Below are 24,678 nucleotides of genomic sequence, written 5' to 3' on the forward strand. Positions count from 1 at the left end.
TTCAGACCCCTTGACTTTTTCCACATTTTGTTACGTTACAGCCTTATTCTAAAATTGTTTAAATAGTTTTTTTCCCCTCATCAATCTACACACAATACCCCATAATGACAAAGCAAAAACAGGTTTTTAGAACTTTTTGCAAATGTATGAAAAAAAAAATGTTTATATCACATTTACATAAGTATTCTGACCTTTTACTCAGTACTTTGTTGAAGCACCTTTGACAGTGATTATAGCGTTGAGTCTTCCTGGGTATGACGCTACAAGCTTGACACACCTGTATTTGGGGAGTTTCTCCCATTCTTCTCTGCAGATCCTCTCAAACTCTGGAAGGTTGGATGGGGAGCGTCGCTGCACAGCTATTTTCAGGTTTCTCCAGAGATGTTAGATCGAGTTCAAGTCCAGGCTCTGGCTGGGCCACTCAAGGACATTCAGAGACTTGTCTGCTTAGGGTCGTTGTCCTGTTGGAAGGTGAACCTTCTCCCCCAGTCGGAGGTCCTGAGCAGGTTTTCATCAAGGATCTCTCTGTACTCTTTCCCTCGATCCTGACTAGTCTCCCAGCCCCTGCCGCTGAAAAACATCCCCACAGCATGATGCTGCCACCCCCATGCTTCACCGTAGGGATGGTGCCAGGTTTCCTCCAGACGCGACGCTTGGCATTCAGGCCAAAGAGTTCAATCTTGGTTTCATCAGACCAGAGAATCTTGTTTCTCATGGTCTGAGAGTATTTTAGGTGCCTTTTGGCAAACTCCAAGTGGACTGTCATGTGCCTCTTACTGAGGAGTGGCTTCCGTCTGGCCACTCTACCATAAAGGCCTGATTGGTGGAGTGCTGCAGAGATGATTGTCCTTCTGGAAGGTTCTCCTATCTCCACAGAGGAACTCTGGAGCTCTGTCAGAGTCACCATCAGGTTCTTGGTCACCTCCCTGACCAAGGCCCTTCTCCCCCGATTGCCCAGTTTGGCCGGGCGGCCATCTCAAGTAAGAGTCTTGGTGGTTCCAAAATTCTTCCATTGAAGAATGATGGAGGCCACTTTGTTCTTGGGGACCTTCAATGCTGCAGACATTTTTTGGTACCCTTCCCCAGATCTGTGCCTCGACACAATCCTGTCTCCGAGCTCTACGGACAATTCCTTCGACCTCATGGCTTGGTTTTTGCTCTGACATGCACTGTCAACTGTGGGACCTAATATAGACAGTTGTGTGCCTTTCCAAATCATGTCCAATCAATTGAATTTACCACAGGTGGACTCCACTCAAGTTGTAGAAAAATCTCAAGGATGATCAATGGAAACAGGATGCACCTGAGCTCAATTTCGAGTCTCACAGCAAAGGGTCTGAATACATCGCGCTGCTTTGAGACAAGCGTTTGGACTCATCTTGATAAATCAATCAATGTCCGTTTGGATATTGGTTAGGCTACAATTAGGCTGGGGAAATGTTAGCTAAGTTGAGGTGAGTGATGCTCTGATCGTCTTGTCTAGTTGGCTGATTTATTAGAACATTTTGCCAGCATGTTATACAGTATATGTAGTTTAACAAGTGAATTATTTTGCACTTCACTCGCAGTCACTTAGTCGCTTTATTCCCGACCAAAAGCCTGTGACTTCACTGACTTGTCTCGATCAATGTGATTTTGTTTCACTGAATCTCCGTCTGTATATTTGGTTAATTCTCTGGCTGGGCAAATAAGTGGAGGTATAGCTCATCTATCACTGATCAGAAACATTTTAGCATGTAGCAATGTAGCCTAAATCAAGAGTAGGCCTATTCCTTTGCTCGATCGCGTGTAGGCAACTCTAAAAGCCCGCGGAGGTTATGAAATATGAACATGAGACGCACATGCTTTTGAAAATAGGATTTCTATTATTTTTCTATTGGTATCATGATGAAGAAACTCTCAACTCTCTATGCCTGCCCCCTAACAAAGGGGCTCTGTTTCAAAATATCACCTTTTTTTTATATATGACAGTGGTTCCACATATTTCCGTGACTCAAGTTGTGTGGGAACGAATTAATAATGGATTTTCTTTTTGATGGTGTAAATTCAATGGATTTAATAAAATAGACGCCCAGCCACATCTGCACACCTCTATTACCGCGGGAGGTATAAAAGGCATATGCAGGCAAGAATGTGGTAAAATGGGGGGGTCATATAAACATTGCCCAATTTTTGTTTTACAAGCAAAATATCGTAAATTAAGTTTTAAGAGTTTTTAGAAATCAAGATCGTCTTGATCAATATCCTTGGCCTTGCTTGACTTGACAGATCTTGCCAGAGACTTCTTTGGAGTCTTCTTCTTTGGGGAACTTACTTGTCGCTCGAGAACCTCGCTGGCTGACTCTGTGACTTCTGACACTCTGCTCTCGTCCTCTGTGTCCATCTGCTTTCTCTTCACCAAGAGGTGGTGGCCCGAGCTTATCCCTGACCCTGTCTGTGAACTCTTCTCGCTGTTGGACTCTCTCTCTGCCTCTTCATCCAGGATTTCGTCCAGCGAGCCTGGTTGGGATTCCATGGAAGATTTGGTTGGCTGGCTATGTAGGCTCGTTTCAGATGTCCCAGAAGGTCCATCGCCATCACTGTTGTCTTCAGACTGTCCTTTGATTGTGACATCATCAGCCTCATTGGCTGGTTCTTCCTCAGGAGCAGCATAGTTTTCAGCTGTATCCTCCTCATCTTCCTCCTTCCCCTTCTCAGCTTCTGCCAGATCCTCGTCAACTTCAGCCTGATCCTCCTCCACTTCAGCCTTCTCCTCTTCCTCCTCCTTCTCCTCCACTTCCTCCTGCTCCTCCTCAGCTTCTACCTGCTCCTCCTCAACTTCCTCTTCAGCTTCCTCCTGGTCTTCCTCAGCAGCAGCAGCAGCGTCGTCTTCTGCTGCATCCTTCTTTTCCACTTCCTCCTGCTCCTCCTCCCCTTCCTCATTCAGCTCCTCAACTGGAGTCTCTTCAACTGGGGTTTCCTCAGCTTCCTGCTCCTCTTCAGCTTCCTCCTCCGCCTCCTCCTCAACCTGAAGCTCAGCCTCTGCTTTGTCCTCTTGGGCCTCTGACTCTTGGTCGTTTACATCAGCCTCTGAATCCTCAACGTCGGCGTTGGCACCATCTTCAGAGAACTCTGCTCTGGTCAAGGCATCGAATGAGGTCACTGGAGTTTCCTCAACAGTTTCCTCCATGTTGTCTTTCCTGACGGCTGGCACTTCTGATTGTTCCCCCTCATCTGCCGACACTTCCAGCTCAGACAAATCCTCATCCCCTCCGTCGACCGAGTGCCCAAAGTTTCCGCAGCAATCCTCTTCATTGGCTGTCTCGTTTCTTGCCGTCATTTCCGCTTCTATTTCTTCCTTTTCAAACCCCTCTATGACATCTTCGGCTTGGTCTTGGCTTCCGTTTGCAAGATCCTCACTCTCTGCTTCTTCTGCCTCCTCTTCTTGTTCTGTTTCTTCCTCCTCCTGAACCATATCTTGGTCTGTCGTTTCGCCCTCCTTCGCCTCATCGTCTGCTTTTATCTCCGACATGTCATCGTGACCCTCCGTCTCCTTGACTACTGGCTCTATTTTCTCTTCTTTTTCAGCTTCCACTTTTTCTACATCCTCTTCAGCTCCATTTCCTGCTGCTTCAGCTGCCTCTGCTTCGGCAGTCTCTTCTTCGTCTGCTGTTTCGTCGTCAGCTGTTTCGTCGTCAGCTGCAGTTTCAGCTTGTGCTGTCTCTTCTCCTGCAGTTTCAGCTGGTGCCGACTCATCACCGGTTGTTTCAACTTCAGCCGACTCCTCGCCAGTTGTTTCATTTTCTGCTGACTCATCCCCTGTGGTTTCATCTTCTCCAGCAGTCTCATCGTCTGCAGTCTCAGCTTCAGCCTCCTCTTCTGCCTCTGCCTCCGCTGTCTCTTGCTCTAAGGCAGCTTCATCTTCATCTGCCTCTATTTCAGCAGTATTTTCTTCTGCTGCCTCAGCTTCAGCTATTTCATATTCAGCTATCTCTGCTTCAGCAGTCTCCTCGTCTTCTTCAATGCCTGTTCCATTTTCAACTGTTTCAGCTTCTGCAGTTTCCTCGTCAGCTGCCTCTACTTCAGTTGTACCCTCTTCTTCAGCTATCTCTTCTTCTGCAGTCTCCTCCTCTCCTGCAGTTTCATCTTGAGCTGTCTCTTCTTCTGCTGCTGTCTCAGATTCTGCAGCCTCCTCTTCTCCGGCAGTTTCGTCTCCAGCTGTTTCACCTTTAGCATCCTTTTCACCTGCTGTCTCATCAGCGGTTTCTGTCTCTGCTGTCTCAGCTTCGGCTTTCTCATCTTCCTCTTCAGCTGCCTCTTCTTCAGCAGTCTCTCTTCCTGCTGTTTCATTGTCAGCAGTTTCAGCTTCAGCATCATCCTCTACTGCTTCATCTTCTGCTAACTCATCTTCAGCTTCCTCCTCTCCTGCAGTTTCCTCTTCAACTGCCTCAGTTTCAGCTTCCTCCTCTTCTGCTGTCTCTGCCTCAGCACTCTTCTCCTCTCCAACAGTCTCATCTTCTCCGGCAGTTTCATCTTCAGTTGACTCTACTTTGGCACTCTCAGCTTCGACAGTGTCATCTTCTCCATCTACTTCAGCTTCCTTGTCTTCTCCTGCTTCATCCTCAGCAGTCTCTGCCTCTGCAGTTTCAGCTTCAGCTTCCTCCTCTCCTGCCATTTCATCATCAGCTGCCTCTGCTTCAGTGCTCTCCGCTTCTTCTGCTGTTGATCCTGCTGCTATAACAGTTTCTTCTTCTGCTGCATCTTCTGCTTCTTCGTCAGCTGTCTCTACTTCAGCAGTTTCCTCTTCTCCTGCTGTTTCGTCATCAGCTGCTGTCTCTGCTTCAGCAGTTTCTTCTTCTCCTGCTTCATCTTCTGCTTTCTCAGCTTCTGCTGTTTCTGCTTTAGCTTCCTCCTCCTCTTCTCCTGCTTCATCTTCTGGAGTTTCTGCGTCAACAGTTTCTTCTTCTGCTACTTCATCTTCAGCAATATCAGCTTCCTCTTCTTCTCCTGCTTCATCTTTAGCTGTCTCTTCTACTGCTGCCTCAGCTTTATCACCCATTTCATCATCCTGTTCAGCATCTTTCTGTTCTTGTGATGCCTCCACCTCCTTCTTAGCCCTGTTGATAACGTTTTCAACAAGAGTTTCCGCTGCTTTGGCTTCATCCATGCCTCCAGTCTCATCTGTAACATTGACTTCTTCTTGTATCTGTGGAGGATTGTCCTTTTTCAACTGGAGAATTGACTTTAAATCAAATGCATGTATAATACTAGTTTTCACTACTTTGGCTTCATCCATAGTTTCAGTGTCATCAGTAACATCAACTTCTTGTGTATTTGGAGTAGGGTCCTTTTTCAACTGGAGGATTGACTTTAGATCAAACGCCATTATGACTGGAGCAATATGCAAAACTTCTGCAGGAAGCAGTGGCCCCAATTCTAGTTTATTTTTATACACGTTTCACAAGGGCAATATTCATCATCACTCCGTTGGTCACTGAAAGAAGTGCCAGTTGCATCGTCGCTTTTCTCCTCTCGGTAATCAATAGACTGGTTGCGCACGACCTTCAGTCTTCTTCGCCTCGTCTCTGTTTGTGCACTTGATTCTCGTGACAATTCTTCTTTGGGTGGTCTTGGTCTTCCAGCCCGACCGTGGATCTTCCTCAGTTCCCTGTCGACGCTTAATTGTATCCTCCTATGCACATCGTCTTTCAGTTCGGCTATCATGGCATCGAGCTGTTTGCTTTCGTCCAAGTTCCAGCGAACCTTGAACTCAGCCATGGCATCCACATAATGTGTCATGAACTGCTTCTCTAGTTTGTTCAGTAACTTCAAGACCCAGACAGGATCAGGATCTAGGGAAACCTTTTTGGCTAGTTGTGCCCTTTGGACAGACGGAGGAGAGCCAGAGCTTGTGTCCTCTCGAGGGTCTGAGCTCTTGTTGGAAGACGGGGGTGTTTCTGGTAATTCTCTCAGACTTTCATTTCTAACGGTGTCATCAGACGCCGGGATGTCTTCATCTTTTTGTTTCTCTTCCTCCACTGCTGTTCCTCCTCCTCCTTCTCCTCCTCCTTCCTCTGTGGTCCATTGGACCTGACTGGCTACGTCCAGAGTGGCTGGATCAGACAATGGGATTGAGGACTCTGGGCTTTCCTGTTCCTCTGCAGTTTCATCAACTTCTTGTACCTTCAGCAATGCTTCCCCCTCTGCGTTCGGTGCCTGAGCCACACCACCTGAGCTCTTACCTGAGCCTGTTGAGCCACTGCTGACGTCCACCCCAGAGGAGGACTTTGCTTTGGTATCACCGTCCACAGAGTGTTGATCACAGCCATTCTGCTGTGTCTTTTGATTCTCTGCAGGGTCACACAACCAGAGGGACTGAAGGATGTTCATTAGCTCTCTGTACCTTGCTTCCTTAGCGTTTGCATCGTCATTGGGATCAAAGTCTATCAACTGCAGCTTTGCGAGGCAATCCAGGAGACCTCTGGCTGAGGTGCTCAGTTTACGTCCGTACACTGGGGAAACTTCCGGTAAGCTGTGACACCGGTCAAGCTTGGGACTCAACAGCACTTTCATCACCTGCACTGAGGAGTGAAAGCTCTTTGATAAGTCCTCCTGTGGAGCGGTGCCCTCTGGTGGGGTCTCTGGTGGAGTCTCCGCTGGCTCCTCACCGTCAGCCACATGGTTGGCTGCTGTCTCTTTGGGCTCTTCCTTTTCTTTTTGAGTCTCACACTCAGCAGTGATGTCAATCTCCTCTGTCCCATTCGGTTTTTCCTTTGGTGCCATCTCCGGTGAATGGCCTCTGTCACTGAATTCATCCCCAATGTCGTACATCGCACTGTCGGATGGTATTTTCTTAAGCCACTCACTCACAACATCTGTTGGAGAGGCGTTGGGTAGATTGGAGGGAACCAGCTCAGAGACATCTCCTTCCAGCAACCGTAGGGAGGAACTGCAAGAGGAAACCCCTTTCCTGTGTTTGCGCTTGCTGCTCTTGCCACTTTTGTTGTCACTGACATTCCTGCCTGTCGCTTCTAAGGGGCCATCGCATAAGATGTCAGAGTTCTCCTTCACTGGATCTGCTGCGTGTAACTTGTTACTGTCACTCGAGACACCAAGTAGAATAACAGGTTGTTTAATTTGTCTAGGGGTTGGTGGGCAGTGTGGTGGAGTAGGAGTGAGATGACTCTCTGACGCAACAGAGTTAGGTCTGGGAGTGTCTACATGATCTCTAGTGGCAGTCTTCTTTGATCTGTTTGTCTTAATTGAAATATCACTCCCTTTGTCACTTTTGGCATCATCCGTATTGTTTTTGTCCTTTTGTCCTTTCACTTGCAGGTGGGACGACACATTGGACATGTTGCTTTTAGGTCTCTCAGTCACTTCAGCAGTTCTGCTATTCTCTGATGCATGGGTCCTGTCTGATGCGTGGGTTCTGTCTGATACGTGGGTCCTGTCTAATATGTGGGTCCTGTCTGATATGTGGGTCCTGTCTGATGTGTGGATCCTCTCTGATGCGTGGATCCTGTCTGATGTGTGGGTTCTGTCTGATCCGTGGGTCCTGGCTGATGCTTGGGTCCTGGCAGATGCGTGGGTTCCGGCTGATCTTGCCGACACAGCACTTGTTGCTTTTTCCACATTTTCCTCTACCTGCTCTGCAGCCTTTTCGTCAGCAGTAACTTCAGAAGCTTTGGATTTCCCTGATCTTGCAGAGACATTGGACTTAGCTGACATAGCACTGGGTGCTCTCTCTTCTGTTTCATTCTCAGTTTCGTCAGCAGGAACTTCGGACTTAGCAGATATAGCGCTAGCTGCTCTCTCAGTTTGATCCTCTTTTTCAGCAGGGACTTCAGACACTCTGGACTTCCTGGATCTTGCAGAGATATTAGACTTAGCTGACTTAGCTGACATAGCGCTCGGTGCTCTCGCTTCAGTTTCCCCTACTTCATATTCAATGGTTTCTTCAGCAGGAACTTCTGAAGCCTCCACTTCCACTTCCACTTCAGGAGGAACTCCAGAAGCTTTAGATTTTGTCGATCTTGCTGAAACATTTGACTTAGCTGACATAGCACTAGCTGCTCTCTCCTCCTCTGCAGCAGGATCATCTGAAAAGTCGTATTTCTTGTGTCTTGCTGACATATTGTACTTAGCAGACTTAGCAGACATAGCACTGGATGCTCTCTCGGGTTCTTCAAGACAGAGTTCAGAAACATTAGACTTAGCAGACTTAGCAGACATAGCACTGGATGCTCTCTCGGGTTCTTCAAGACAAAGTTCAGAAACCTTGGACTTCTTTGATCTTGCAGAAACATTAGACTTAGCTGACTTAGCAGACATGGCACTGGATGCTCTCTCGGGTTCTTCAAGACAAAGTTCAGAAACCTTGGACTTCTTTGATCTTGCAGAAACATTAGACTTAGCTGACTTAGCAGACATGGCACTGGATGCTCTCTCGGGTTCTTCAAGACAGAGTTCAGAAACATTGTACTTAGCAGACTTAGCAGACATAGCACTGGATGCTCTCTCAGGTTCTCCAAGACAGAGTTCAGAAACATTAGACTTAGCAGACTTAGCAGACATAGCACTGGATGCTCTCTCGGGTTCTTCAAGACAAAGTTCAGAAACCTTGGACTTCTTTGATCTTGCAGAAACATTAGACTTAGCAGACTTAGCAGCTACGGCACTAGGTGCTCTTTCTTTAATTTCTTCCAATTCCTCGTCTCCATTTTCCATAGGAAAAATGTCAGAAGATTTAGACTTCGCCGATCTTGCAGAAACATTTTTGGATCTTGCTGAAACATTGGACTTTGCAGACATAGCGCTGGGAGCTCGATCCTCTGTTTCGTCCTCTGGCTCAGCAATTTCCTCTACATCCTCTTCTGCATTTTCTTCAGCAGGAATTTCTGAAGCTTTAGATTTCTTGGATCTTGCAGAGACATTGGACTTAGCTGACTTAGCTGACATAGCACTGGGTGCTCTCTCCTCAGCTACCTCCACTTCCTCTTCCGCGTTATCGTCAGCTGGAGCTGGAGTTTCATCCTCAGGTTCAGCAGGAACTTCAGACATAGCTGACATGGCACTAGGTGCTCTCTCAGTTTCTTCTATCTCTTTTGCATTTTCCTCAGCTGGAACTCCAGAAGCTTTAGATTTTGTCGATCTTGCTGAAGCATTTGACTTGGCTGACTTAGCTGACATAGCACTAGCTGCTCTCTCCTCCTCTGCAGCAGGATCATCTGAAAAGTCGTATTTCTTGTGTCTTGCTGACATATTGTACTTAGCAGACTTAGCAGACATAGCACTGGATGCTCTCTCGGGTTCTTCAAAACAGAGTTCAGAAACATTAGATTTAGCAGACGTAGCACTGGATGCTCTCTCGGGTTCTTCAAGACAAAGTTCAGAAACCTTGGACTTCTTTGATCTTGCAGAAACATTAGACTTAGTTGACATAGCACTAGGTGCTCTTTCTTCAATATCTTCCAATTCTTTGTCTCCATTTTCTACAGGAGGAACTTCTAAAGCTTTAGACTTCACTGACCTTGCAGATACATTGGATTTCTTTGATTTTGCAGAAGCATTAGATTTAGCAGACATAGCACTGGGTGCTCTCTCTTCAGTTTGATCCTCTTCTTCAGCAGGAACTTCAGAAGCTCTGGATGTCTTGGATCTTGCTGAAACATTAGACTTAGCTGACTTGGCAGACATAGCGCTCGGTGCCCTTTCCTCAGTTTCTTTTTCTTTATCTTCAGCTGTTTCTTCAGCAGGAACTTCTTTTTCCTCTTCTACAGTTTCTTCAACTCTCTCTTCAGTTTCTTCTACTTTCTCTTCTGCATTTTCTTCTGCCGGAACGTCTTCAGCTGTTTCTTCAGCGGGAACTTCAGAAGCTTTAGATTTCTCACATCTTGCCGAAACAGCAGACTTACCGGACAACGCGCTGGGTGCACTCTCTTCAGTATCTAATTCAGGACAAAGTTTAGAAACCTTTGACTTCTTTGATTTTCCAGAAACAGACTTATTTGACTTAGTTGACATGGCACTAGGTGCACTCTCTTCAATTTCTTCAAATTCCTCGTCTCCGTTTTCCTCAGGAGGAACTTCAGAAGTTTTAGACTTCGCTGATCTTGCAGAAACATTGGATTTCTTGAATCTTGCTGAAACATTGGACTTAGCAGACATAGCGCTGGGAGCTCGGTCCTCCCCTTCTGCATTTTCATCAGCCAGAACATCAGTTTCTTCTACCTTCACTTCTGCGTTTTTCTCAGCTCCCTCTTCAGTTTCTTCCTCGGCAGCTTTAGATTTCATAGATCTTGCTGAAGCGTTTGACTTAGCAGACATAGCACTTAGTGCTCTCTCCTCAGTTTCCCCAACTTCATCTTCTGCGTTGTCTTCAGCAGGATCATCAGAAATATTGGACATAGCTGCTCTCTCTTCAGTTTCATCCTCTTTTTCATCTGAAAAGTCATATTTCTTGTATCTTGATGACCGATTGTACTTAGCAGACATGGCGCTGGATGATCTCTGAGCGTCTTCTTCAACACAAAGTTGTGAAACCTTGGTTTTCTTCAATCTTGAAGACACATTGGACTTAGATGACATAGCTGACATGGCGCTAGGCGCTCTCTCTTCAGTTTCCTCTACTGTGTCTTCTGCATTGTCTTCAGCAGGAATATCAGAAACATTACACTTAGCTGACATAGCACTGGGAGCATGTTCCTCTGTTTCATCTGCTTCTGCGTTTTCCTCTGCTGCGTCTTCTGCTGTTTCCTCAGCAGGAACATCAGTTCCTTCTACCTCATCTTCTATGTTTTCTTCAGCAGGAAATTCAGAAGCTTTTGACCTCCTGGATCTTGTAGAGACATTGGACTTAGCTGACATGGCACTAGGTGCTCTCTCAGTTTCTTCTACTTTGTCTTCTGCATTTTCCTCAGCTGGAACTCCAGAAGCTTTAGATTTTGTCGATCTTGCTGAAGCATTTGACTTGGCTGACTTAGCTGACATAGCACTAGCTGCTCTCTCCTCCTCTGCAGCAGGATCATCTGAAAAGTCGTATTTCTTGTGTCTTGCTGACATATTGTACTTAGCAGACTTAGCAGACATAGCACTGGATGCTCTCTCGGGTTCTTCAAGACAGAGTTCAGAAACATTAGATTTAGCAGACGTAGCACTGGATGCTCTATTGGGTTCTTCAAGACAAAGTTCAGAAACCTTGGACTTTGATCTTGCAGAAACATTAGTCTTAGCTGACTTAGCAGACATGGCACTAGGTGCTCTTTCTTTAATTTCTTCCAATTCCTCGTCTTCATTTTCCTCAGGAGGAACTTCTGAAGCTTTGGATTTAACTGACACAGCACTGGAAGCACGATCCTCTGTTTCCTCTGCTTCCTCTGCTTCCTCTGTTTTCTCTGTTTCCTCTGCTTCCTCTGTTTCCTCTGTTTCCTCTGCTTCCTCCGGGACGTTTTCTTCTGTTTGTTCTACCTCCTCTTCTGCATTTTCTTCAGCAGTAGCTTCTGACATAGCACTAGCTGCTCTCTCATGTTCTTCCACTTCTGCATTGTCTTGAGCATTGGAAACATTGGACTTAGCAGACATAGAACTATATGGTCTCTCTTCAGATTGATCCTCTTCTCCATCAGAAACATAGTATTTCTTGTATCTTGATGACCGGTTGTACTTAGAAGACATTGCACTGGATGTTCTCTCAATATCTTCTCCAACACAAAGTTGAGAAACCTTGGTCTTCTTTGATCTGGTAGAAACATTGGACTTAACTGACATAGCGCTTGGTGCTCTCTCCCCAGTTTCTTCTTCCTGTTCTGCATTTTCGTCAGCTGGAGCTTCAGAAACATTGGATTTCTTAGATCTTGCCGAAACATTAGACTTAGCTGACATAGCGCTCGGTGATCTCTCCTCAGTTTCCCCAACATCATCTTCTGCTGTAGACTTTCTTGATCTTGCTGAGGCATTAGATTTAATAGACATAGCACTGGATGCTCTCTCTTCAGTTTGTTCTACTTCTGCATTTTCTTCAGCAGGAACAACTATCGATTTCTTGCATCTTGCCGAAACGGCGGACTTACCAGACAAGGCACTGGCTGCTCTAAGTTCTTCTTCTGGACAGAGTTCAGAAACCTTGCACTTCTTTGATTTTGCAGAAATATTAGACTTAGCAGACTTAGCAGACATGGCACTAGGTGCTCTTTCTTTAATTTCTTCCAATTCCTCGTCTTCATTTTCCTCAGGAGGAACTTCTGAAGCTTTGGATTTAACTGACACAGCACTGGAAGCACGATCCTCTGTTTCCTCTGCTTCCTCTGCTTCCTCTGTTTTCTCTGTTTCCTCTGCTTCCTCCGGGACTTTTTCTTCTGTTTGTTCTACCTCCTCTTCTGCATTTTCTTCAGCAGTAGCTTCTGACATAGCACTAGCTGCTCTCTCAGGTTCTTCCACTTCTGCATTGTCTTGAGCATTGGAAACATTGGACTTAGCAGACATAGCACTATATGGTCTCTCTTCAGATTGATCCTCTTCTCCATCAGAAACATAGTATTTCTTGTATCTTGATGACCGGTTGTACTTAGAAGACATTGCGCTGGATGTTCTCTCAATATCTTCTCCAACACAAAGTTGAGAAACCTTGGTCTTCTTTGATCTGGTAGAAACATTGGACTTAGCAGACATAGCGCTCGGTGCTCTCTCCTCCACTTCAACCTCAGGTTCAGCATTTTCTTCAGCAGGAACATCTGCCTTAGCAGACATAGCGCTTGGTGCTCTCTCCCCAGTTTCTCCTTCCTGTTCTGCATTTTCGTCAGCTGGAGCTTCAGAAACATTGGATTTCTTAGATCTTGCCGAAACATTAGACTTAGCTGACATAGCGCTCGGTGATCTCTCCTCAGTTTCCCCAACATCATCTTCTGCTGTAGACTTTCTTGATCTTGCTGAGGCATTAGATTTAATAGACATAGCACTGGATGCTCTCTCTTCAGTTTGTTCTACTTCTGCATTTTCTTCAGCAGGAACAACTATGGATTTCTTGCATCTTGCCGAAACGGCGGACTTACCAGACAAGGCACTGGCTGCTCTAAGTTCTTCTTCTGGACAGAGTTCAGAAACCTTGCACTTCTTTGATTTTGCAGAAATATTAGACTTAGCTGACTTAGCAGACATGGCACTAGGTGCTCTTTCTTTAATTTCTTCCAATTCCTCGTCTTCATTTTCCTCAGGAGGAACTTCTGAAGCTTTGGATTTAACTGACACAGCACTGGGAGCACGATCCTCTGTTTCCTCTGCTTCCTCTGTTTCCTCTGCTTCCTCTGTTTCCTCTGCTTCCTCTGCTTCCTCTGCTTCCTCTGCTTCCTCTGTTTCCTCTGTTTCCTCTGCTTCCTCCAGGATGTTTTCTTCTGTTTGTTCTACCTCCTCTTCTGCATTTTCTTCAGCAGTAGCTTCCGACATAGCACTAGCTGCTCTCTCAGATTCTTCCACTTCTGCGTTGTCTTGAGCATTGGAAACATTGGACTTAGCAGACATAGCACTATATGGTCTCTCTTCAGATTGATCCTCTTCTCCATCAGAAACATAGTATTTCTTGTATCTTGATGACCGGTTGTACTTAGAAGACATAGCGCTGGATGTTCTCTCAATATCTTCTCCAACACAAAGTTGAGAAACCTTGGTCTTCTTTGATCTGGTAGAAACATTGGACTTAACTGACATAGCGCTCGGTGCTCTCTCCTCCACTTCAACCTCAGGTTCAGCATTTTCTTCAGCAGGAACATCTGCCTTAGCAGACATAGCGCTCGGTGATCTCACCTCAGTTTCCCCAACATCATCTTCTGCTGTAGACTTTCTTGATCTTGCTGAGGCATTAGATTTAATAGACATAGCACTGGATGCTCTCTCTTCAGTTTGTTCTACTTCTGCATTTTCTTCAGCAGGAACAACTATGGATTTCTTGCATCTTGCCGAAACGGCGGACTTACCAGACAAGGCACTGGCTGCTCTAAGTTCTTCTTCTGGACAGAGTTCAGAAACCTTGCACTTCTTTGATTTTGCAGAAACATTAGACTTAGCAGACTTAGCAGACATAGCACTGGGTGCTCTCTCTTTAGTTTCCCCTGCTTCGTCTCCTGCATTTTCTTCAGCAGGAACGTCTGCAGCGGGATTATCAGAAACATCGTATTTCATCAGAAGCATCGTATTTCTTGCTGACATATTGTATTTAGCAGACATAGTGCTGGATACTCTCTTGGTTTCTTCAACATAAAGTTTGGAAACCTTGGACTTCTTTGATCTGGTAGACACGTTGGACATAGCAGACATAGCACTAGCTGCTCTCTCCTCCGCTTCATCCAATTCGTCTTCAGCGTTGTCTTCAGAAGGAACATCAGAAACTTTAGACTTCCTTGAGGCATTCGATTTAACTGACAAAGCACTTGATGCTGTTTTTGCGTCTTCTTCTGGTGTAATGTTTTCTTCAGCTGCCACTTCTGACATTTTAGACTTAGATCTTGTTGAGGCATTTGATTGAACTGACATGGCACTTGAGGATCTTTTGTCTGTTTGATGTTCCTGTACTTCTACATATTCTACATCTGAAACATTGGACTTCCTTGACTTTGCTGAGGCATTGGATTTGACTGACATAGGACTTGATGACCACTCTCCCTTTTCCTCCTGAACTCCTGAATCCCCAACTTTGGGCCTCTTGGATCTGGTAGAGACATTTGATTTGACAGACAGCGAGCTCATTGCCCTCTCCTTTGTTTCTGGGTCTTCGGTTTCAGTGTCCTCTGAAGGGATCCCTTCTTGACCCGCTTCCTTTTCTACTGCAGTCTCAGCACTTTCGTCATCAGCATCCGTTGCATCTCCTGCTTCGTCAGATGCTTCACATTTACACTCGTTTGATTCTTGGTCATCTTGTCCATCTGCTGGTGCCGGAGACTCAGCCTTGACTGACTTAGAGTGCACATAAGATGCCTTCTTACTACTAGGAGGCCTGGGAGATACATGTTGCATTGGTGTTGCTGCTGTGTTCAAAACAGCACTTCTGCTGGGCTCCTCCTCCCTTCTGGTGGGATCCTCCTCCTCTTCAGCATTACTATACTGAGAACATACACACGCTCTCGAAGCACTTGGTGGAAGGTCGTCGTCCTCATCATCCTGGTCTTCCCTGAGCGATGCCAGAATCTGAGAGGAAAGACTAACAGCAGACAAAGGCCGCTCCTCTTCCTCTGCATCAGTGATCTTGACGCTAACCTCGCTCCGAGACTCCTTGGAGGGAGCAGAGGAAGAACTATCAGCGGTAGCCTCGTCGTTATCCGATGCCTGGCTTGTAATGTCAACGCTCTCGCTCTTGCCAAGGATCTCGCTCTTCTCCTCGGTGGACACCCTACTCTCACTCTTGGCGGACGTCGTCGTCAAGCGCGTCTCGCTCCTGCTGCAGCCGCGGCTGATGGTGCAGTAGTCCACAGTGGTGTCGCCCCCCGCTTCCTCCACAGTCTGTTGAAAGCGCTTCTCCACCACGTGCTCGGTGATCTCCTCACTGGACATGGTCTCCACCGATCCCTTTTTACGGACAATGGTGCGTGAGGAAGCACTGGAGCTGGAGGAGGTGACTTGGTAGACAGTCCCCTGCCCGCCGGAAATATGGCTCTTCCAGATCTCGTACTCCTGGCAGTGGCCGCAGCAGTGCTGACAGTGAGGGTCCTCCAGATGCTTCTGATAGAGCTTTGTGACGTAGGCATCGTCAGCCTCGCCTGGTGAAAGGGACTCCGGCTCTGAACGGCTCTCCACACTACTTTGCTGAAGAGAGCTGTTGTCGTGGTATCCTTGGAGGTATTCGTTGGTCGTTCCTACCGACTTCTTTATTTGTGTGGACCAATGCAGGGTCTCGTCGTTCAGTAGTCGGAAACGCACTTTCATTTCCATTGACAAGCTGCCATCTTTGTTGACTAGCACCCTTTTCTCGATGTCATCCTCCATCAAGCCTTCACTTGAATGAGGGCAGGGGCCAACATGGGCAGGGGACGTAGAGTTGATTGGTGGGAGTGATTTGTCAGATGATATGGAGTGCCTGGCTGACCGGTTGCTGGATTCAGATCTTTGGTGGATGACACTTTTCTTTGTCTCAAGTCCTAAGCTGCCTGTATTAGTGAAAAGGAGAGAAAAATAAATGATCAGTTAGGTTTATAAGAAGGTTGACACTGATGATATTTCAATTTGCTAATAAAATAAAGTTCAATAACTTTCTTTTACAAAGAATGATCAGATTTGTTGTTGAAGATTGATGATGATATCTATGATGGCCATGATACCGACCTTTCCAAATAAAATGTTTTGCTTAACATAGTAGTAGAATTGATCAAAAATGTATTGTAATGACAGTGTAAGACGTTGTTGAGTTGTATTTATACCCGTTTTCTTGGACTCCTGTCCTTCACTGGCTGTGTTGGAGCGTCCCAGAGACTTTGGACTCAGTCGTGGAAGCTTGGCGTCCAAGTTTTTCCAGAAGTTCTCCGGAAGGATGGGGTGAGAGGGCTCACGGCCCACACAAATCAACACACTGGGGCACTGCAAGAGACTCTGAACACTGTCGATCTGAGGAACACAGATAGAAAGGTGAGAAAAATTTTCCGGTAGATGAGAAAACGGACAAAGAGAGTTAGTCAAAATCAGTTGTGATCGAAATTGAGATTGTCAGGTCTCTCTCTTGCAAGAAATGTTTTATCTCAATGAGACAAACCCTGAATGAATAATGTTCACATAAAGAGTTAAATGACGCTATATGGTTAAAGTTAGGCCAAACGCAGGATATGGACATGGATTCAAAGTCGTTATGGACTACAGCCATCAACAACATGAAGATGTTAATGAGTTCAGGAATCATAAACATCTGCCATCTTAACTTTCCCACACTAACATTAAGGCTAATCATTAAAACAGCATTCTGATATGATCAGCTTGAGTTAATTAGGGGAAGTCTGTTTTAGGCCTACTGCATGTTGACTTACGTCCATAACACTGTAGCCCTTTCCTGCAGTCAATGACCAAAAGCGCCCTCTTTGTCCTCATGGGTGGAATGTTATTAATATTATTAATAATTAAATAAAGATTATTTAATAAAAACAGACATCTGGTGTTTCAATGTCAAACAGTTTTGTTATATTTCAGTCTTCTGTGATGTATATCACGTTTAATATTGGGATGAAAACTCAAAATTGAATACATGTCAACTCTATATCTGACATGGTACACGTGTCTTATTTTTTTTTAAGCCCATATGTGTGAGGTGTATACTTTTGTTTCAAAGTAGGCTTGTTTAAGACCTACCAAGAATCCCTCTGTGTGGCACTGATTTAGCCCACTGCAGTAAAATGTTTTAAGGTGGTGAATTTTGCTCTATGTAAGTGCTTTGAGCATCTGGAAAAGCATTATATAAATTCAATCAATTATTAACTTAAAGCAGTCAAATACAATGCAACTCTCTAAAAAAAAATTCCATCTCCCTAAATTGCAGCCAATGAAATATCTGTTGATTATTTCATGCCATGCAAACAGTAGTAAATCGCTTAAACCTCTTAAAGTGACAGTCCAGGAAATCGGGCATTAGAATTACTTTTAAAAATATGTATATGTTTACATTACTTCTTTTATTGATTTCCCACCGTGTTCTAAGTCAGAAGACAGCCATCCAGACCTTGCTAGGACTATGTAAACGAGGGCATTGCGTTCATCCACCTCTGGCCTGCTGGCTCCCCTACCTCTGCGGAAGCATAGTTCCCGCTCAGCCCAGTCAAAACTGTTCGCTGCTCTGGCACCCCAATGGTGGAACAAGCTCCCTCACGACGCCAGGACAGCGGAGTCACTCACCACCTTCCGGAGACATTTGAAACCCCACCTCTTTAAGGAATACCTGGGATAGGATAAAGTAATCCTTCTACCCCCCCTTACCCCAACCCACCCCCCCCAAAAAAAAGAAAAAAAGATTTTAAAAAAGATTTAAAAAAAAACTAAAATAAAGAAGAAATAACTGGAAAAAAAATACTGAAATTAGAAAAAATTAATATATATATATTTTTTAAATAACACAAAAAAATTATAAAAATATAAAATAAATAAACATTGTAAAGTGGTTATCCCACTGGCTATAAGGTGAATGCACCTATTTGTAAGTCGCTCTGGATAAGAGCGTCTGCTAAATGACGTAAATGTAAATGTAAACGTCCTCTGTCGAATTTTTTTTGTATTTGCCTCCCTCTGGTGGTCGGCTGCATCATTACATCCATTTATATAACTTCACTGCAATGGTATGTCAAAGGGGCGGTCCTTCGAAAAACATTTATCCAGCTCGACTGCTTCACGGCACAGAGATGGCAAAGCAATCGCTGAATTTGTCTCGAGCAGGCGGATGGAAAATTATTTATTTCATAGCTCTACGATAAAGAATGCGACCTACACTCTTCCTTAAACCTAAAATAAGTAAAGAAGTAATTTTGTGTGGAAGTCAAACATTTGTTTTACATCGGAGGCAGACACATTGCATATGCTCAGAAACGACAAAATGGAGCCCTTTCCATAGCACTTCTCCCTTTGTCTATAGGAGGGAGGCACGCTGATTAAATGGCCCCAAATGTTGATTTAGACGTTCACAAATGTAACAGTGAACAAGTGACCTCTGCGTTTCCTATATTAAACCACTTTAGTGCCTCTGCCGTGTTAGTGATGCAACATCCCAGCAGCAGCAAAGGGCTGTGTGAGGGTCAGTCTGTCTGGCCATATTATCTTCCTAACCCAGGATCATCTCCTAGTCCAAGTCCCCATCGCCTGAGGTGACTGTGCATTCTGTTGTCTTTCCACTGGACGGCTCCCATTGTCACCAGACAAAGAGCCCCAAGCATGGCTCAGCAGTCCTGGGAGTTTGCTGAGTTTGGGGAAAGCAGGAAGGAATTACAACAGACCAGAACGCAGGAGGTCTAGGTAGTATTTAGTTGGCACCAAACAGGGAAAGAAAATAACATAAAACTGCGAGGAACTACTTGGATTTGTCCAATAGGAATTGGTTGTTTTAGTTTTCCGTCAATTCCGCCCGTTTCCAGCCCTAGGAGTTTGCTGAATGGGCGAAAGCAGGAACCACAGCAGAGAGAGTTGTGATCACTGTAATGACCACTGTAATCCATTACAGGTAGCATAATGACCTAGTGATTTATCTGCTCAAGTAACAAACTATTCTCTTCACTCTGTGGTTCGGGTGGAATCTCCATGTTATATGTTCATTGGACTCAAAATTAAGTAGTTCAATTTGCAATCCACAAATCTAACACAAATTAATCAACACGTTTTTTTTTTCACCTTCCTTAGTTTGCACAATTAAGTGTTCATTTGGTGAATACTATAACTTTGATTAAATATTAAAGGTTGTGAAATGTAATAACCTACTATCCCAAATAGCGTACCAATGTAATGTTTAAGTTTGGTCATGAAACACCAGACATCAAAACACCCAACATCTCAACATGAGAAAATACATATCAAATTAAACTGGAGACATACTTTGCTGATTCCAGTGAGAGCCAACAAAACTATAACCCTCTCCAGACATAGGCACTTCTGATGTTTTGTAATTTGGGAAAGCAATCGGGATATTCCCTCACATACATACATATATATATATACAGTGGGGAGAACAAGTATTTGATACACTGCCGATTTTGCAGGTTTTCCTACTTACAAAGCATGTAGAGGTCTGTAATCTTTATCATAGGTACACTTCAACTGTGAGAGACGGAATCTAAAACAAAATTCCAGAAAATCACATTGTATGATTTTTAAGTAATTAATTTGCATTTTATTGCATGACATAAGTATTTGATACATCAGAAAAGCAGAACTTAATATTTGGTACAGAAACCATTGTTTGCAATTACAGAGATCATACGTTTCCTGTAGGCATTGACCAGGTTTGCACACACTGCAGCAGGGATTTTGGCCCACTCCTCCATACAGACCTTCTCCAGATCCTTCAGGTTTCGGGGCTGTCGCTGGGCAATACGGACTTTCAGCTCCCTCCAAAGATTTTCTATTGGGTTCAGGTCTGGAGACTGGCTAGGCCACTCCAGGACCTTGAGATGCTTCTTACGGAGCCACTCCTTAGTTGCCCTGGCTGTGTGTTTCGGGTCGTTGTCATGCTGGAAGACCCAGCCACGACCCATCTTCAATGCACTTACTGAGGGAAGGAGGTTGTTGGCCAAGATCTCGTGATACATGGCCCCATCCATCCTCCCCTCAATACGGTGCAGTCGTCATGTCCCCTTTGCAGAAAAGCATCCCCAAAGAATTATGTTTCCACCTCCATGCTTCACGGTTGGGATGGTGTTCTTGGGGTTGTACTCATCCTTCTTCTTCCTCCAAACACGGCGAGTGGAGTTTAGACCAAAAAGCTCTATTTTTGTCTCATCAGACCACATGACCTTCTCCCATTCCTCCTCTGGATCATCCAGATGGTCATTGGCAAACTTCAGACGGGCCTGAACATGCACTGGCTTGAGCAGGGGGACCTTGCGTGCGCTGCAGGATTTTAATCCATGACGGCGTAGTGTGTTACTAATGGTTTTCTTTGAGACTGTGGTCCCAGCTCTCTTCAGGTCATTGACCAGGTCCTGCCGTGTAGTTCTGGTCTGATCCCTCACCTTCCTCATGATCATTGATGCCCCACAAGGTGAGATCTTGCATGGAGCCCCAGACCGAGGGTGATTGACCGTCATCTTGAACTTCTTCCATTTTCTAATAATTGCGCCAACAGTTGTTGCCTTCTCACCAAGCTGCTTGCCTATTGTCCTGTAGACCATCCCAGCCTTGTGCAGGTCTACAATTTTATCCCTGATGTCCTTACACAGCTCTCTGGTCTTGGCCATTGTGGAGAGGTTGGAGTCTTTTTGATTGAGTGTGTGGACAGGTGTCTTTTATACAGGTAAAGAGTTCAAACAGGTGCAGTTAATACAGGTAATGAGTGAAGAACAGGAGGGCTTCTTAAAGAAAAACTAACAGGTCTGTGAGAGCCGGAATTCTTACTGGTTGGTAGGTGATCAAATACTTATGTCATGCAATAAAATGCAAATTAATTACTTAAAAATCATACAATGTGATTTTCTGGATTTTTGTTTTAGATTCCGTCTCTCACAGTTGAAGTGTACCTATGATAAAAAATTACAGACCTCTACATGCTTTGTAAGTAGGAAAACCTGCAAAATCGGCAGTGTATCAAATACTTGTTCTCCCCACTGTATATATATAAATATATATTTAGACTGCTGGGATGTTTCAGCCCTCCTGAGTAACTATTAATCCTGGTCAAAACAGAGCTATTTTGAAAGACTAGAAGCAGGTCAGTGTTGAGAATACACAGGCTATTTGAAACCAGGAGTCGCTCAGAAATGCATCTTCCACTACAGCAGCGATTAATTATCTTCATCTGGGCTACGTGTGACCACGGACAAAGCCATTTATCTGTTTCAACTGCCAGTGTGCTTTTTTACAGTTGAAAAATGCACTGTAAGCAGTAAGTACAACTGAATGTACAATAGAACAAATATTACATTCAGAGCAATCTTGAAGAGACTTGGCCTTTCTGATTTTTTGACTGGACGGAGATGCCAGTTTTGATAAACTGTCTGAGGATAATCAACGGACAAAATATGAATACATCTTTGACAGTATCAACTTTTTCTGGAACTAGACTTTTAACTTTTAACTTGATCCTTTGTCACCCTACGGCTCATTCCTTGTTATCTACAACCCCTGCTGTAGAGGTTTGGTTCGGATGCATCCTCGGGGCGCTACAGCGCCAGTGTTAGCACCACTAATGGACAGAAGTGGAGAGCAGTACAGAACTTTACAGAATGTTTACCCTGGGTAGAACATGGTAGGGGGTAGGTAGCCTAGTGGTTAAAAGCATTGGGCCACTAACCGAAAGGTTGCTGGTTTGAATCCCCAAGCTGACTAGATTTTAAAAAAATCTGTCTGAACCCTTGAGAAAGGCACTTAACCCTAATTGCTCCCGGATGTCGCTCTGGATAAACGAGTACTTAATTCTTGTACTTCTTCTCCTTAAATGTACTTCTCACATTCGGTGTTAGGTGTTCACTGAAACATTAAGTCCTGAACATATTCTGCATGGCCTTAAGCAGATAAAGACTAAGGAAGGAGCCATACCAGAGAGCTTGGAGGTAGACCTTATCTTAGGGATAAAACCCTTTAAATAGAGGACAGGCGCCGAACAAGCCAGAGAAACCTCTGCCTCTTAAAGAGATAGGCTTTTCCTGAACAAAACTTTGAGGTTCTCGTACTGTAATTAATACAAATTGGGTTCTGAATAGAAAAATGGAATCTCAGCATATCAGGGTTGAAGGCGCTTTGGGGCTTAGTAAAGATAAAGTAACTCCTGCCACTAGAGGCCTCTCTTTCCCTCTCACATTTCCACGCCTCTCAGGCAATAAAAAAAAAAGAAAAAAAAAAGAAAACTGCTCTCAAGTCTCCACGCTGTTGCGTAACATTTTCCAAACCAAATCATTAATGTGATGACTAAAAACAATTATAACACATTCTGTTTTTATTTCCTGGTTATTATGTCTTGTGATGTATGTTGGAAAGCCTGCACTTTGTAACAAAGCAAATTTCTCTATGAGAAGTATCCCATTCTACTCTGTTGCGTCCCTCCAGAGTGTACACTAGTGGGTTATCTCTATATTAGTGGGTTATGTGTGTGGGTATCTACTATCTGATGTTGTTGTAATAGACGGTCAGTGGTGTCACCTTGCGTCCCTCCAGAGTGCACAGCTTCCTGACGTGGTACTGCATGAACTCAGAGAGCTCCTCCAGAAACAGGCCCAGGCTGCGGATGGTCCCGCGATGGAGCACGATGGTCCTCCGAACAGAGGGGTCGCTATTCTTCACCAGCACCACCTTCTTGTTGTGCCTGTGGAGGTGGTGGAGGTGGTGGTGGTCAGAGGCCTCAGCAGGGGGCTCGTCAGGCCGGACCGGCCGCCTGCGGACATACTGCTGGGGGTGGTGGTGTGGGTGGACCGGAGGGAGGTACCAGGATGAAGCTTCTCTCTGGGCCTCTCTCTGGGCCTCTCTCTGGGCCTCCTGTCTGGCCTCTGTGGCCTGGGCACACAGGTAGCACCCCCGGTCCTCCAGGGGCTCCTGGTGAATGCTACCCCCACTATGTGGGGATCTGCTGGGGGGCGGCGCGGGGGCAGAATGCAGCCCGAAGGGGAGTGAGGGTTTGGGGTGTTGGTGGCCACCGTCGTCCAAGATGGCATCGAAGCACTGGAAGCTGCGCTTGTGGGAAGACATCTTTATTACTTCCTGTCCAATGGCTGTTACTTCCTGGTCAGTCCCCCGCCTCTGGATGAAGTTATCTCAGCCGAGATAAGGGAGGGGCAGGTGGTTGTTGTCATGGTTACGCCGGCTGGTTGTCTCCCATTCGCCCCGCACTGGAAGAGAGGAAGAGGGAGAAGGTTAACGGGGTCTAATGATGGTGCAGTCAAAAACGTGATATACCTGTGTTTTATATAGTTCTCCACACTAGGAGGTTGGAATAATACTGTGACATTATGAAAATTATCATGATGTCCTTTTAGTGTAAGAGCTGTTTGAAAAGACCACCTGAAATGTAAACACATTTTGCTGGGTGGAGTTTTGGACCGCCTGACGACATCACCAGGTGGTATAAGTGAATAGACCAATAACAAAGAGAGTTTCAAAACTCTCCGCCAATAACAGCTAGTTTTTAGGTTACATTAGGCTCGTCCAATTAGGCCCCTCACTCAAACCACTCCCAGACAGTCCTAACTCAATTCTTGCTTGAGAAATTTCTTTTTGCTAAGAAGCTATTTTTCTTTCATTTTGACCATTTTAATTGAAATCAATCACAGTAAGGTACTTAATTGCTACACAGAAAATATTTTATATTGAGATCAAAACGGCTCCATTGGATCTTTAAAACTAGAATCCTTAATTGGTGAAACTGCCACATCCATTTGGAAGTTACTGCAAAAAACTAACATTGTTCTTTCCTCCTCAGACATCATTGCATGCACGATAGAACAACAGTACTTAATTCTTGCACTTCTTTTCCTTAAATGTACTTCTCACATTCGGTGTTAGGTGTTCACTGAAACATTAAGTGCTGAACATATTCTGCATGGCCTTAAGCAGATAAAGACTAAGGAAGGAGCCATACAAGAGAGCTTGGCAGTAGACCTTATCTTAGGGATAAAACCCTTTAAATAGAGGACTTTACATTCAATGTCATTCATAACGAACAATTGCAGGGCAATGTCACGGCTTGATACTGTGCTTGAATATGATCATGTAAAATGTGTAATTTTGTCTACAAGACTGACCGCGTTGTTGACAACATTGGCCTTAAATTGTTACATGAGAAGATTATGAAAGGAACCATTAGGAAGCAACTTTGTTTTGGAATGCAGTACTTTTTGCATGACATTAATGGAGGGTGAGGACAGACAGGTAGAGAGCAGGTGAGACAGGTAGAGAGCAGGTGAGACAGGTAGAGAGCAGGACAGACAGGTAGAGAGCAGGACAGACAGGTAGAGAGCAGGACAGACAGGTAGAGAGCAGGTGAGACAGGTAGAGAGCAGGTGAGACAGGTAGAGAGCAGGTGAGACAGGTAGAGAGCAGGACAGACAGGTA

General features: G+C 45.0%; 1 protein-coding gene across 1 annotated transcript; it reads right to left on the bottom strand.

Moving 5' to 3' along the window:
• Positions 1 to 2,215: 2,215 nt before the first annotated feature.
• Positions 2,216 to 23,316, bottom strand: rp1l1b (rp1 like 1b). Its single transcript, XM_045210029.1, has 6 exons — positions 22,774 to 23,316; positions 16,380 to 16,563; positions 10,020 to 16,109; positions 5,494 to 9,293; positions 2,804 to 5,185; positions 2,216 to 2,689 (listed from the first exon to the last, which is right to left on the bottom strand). Exons 1-6 carry the CDS (start codon positions 23,314 to 23,316, stop codon positions 2,216 to 2,218), a joined length of 13,473 nt encoding a protein of 4,490 aa, XP_045065964.1.
• Between the last annotated feature and the right edge of the window lie 1,362 nt (positions 23,317 to 24,678).

Source organism: Coregonus clupeaformis, chromosome 33, assembly GCF_020615455.1.
Source record: "Coregonus clupeaformis isolate EN_2021a chromosome 33, ASM2061545v1, whole genome shotgun sequence".
NCBI lineage: Eukaryota > Metazoa > Chordata > Actinopteri > Salmoniformes > Salmonidae > Coregonus > Coregonus clupeaformis.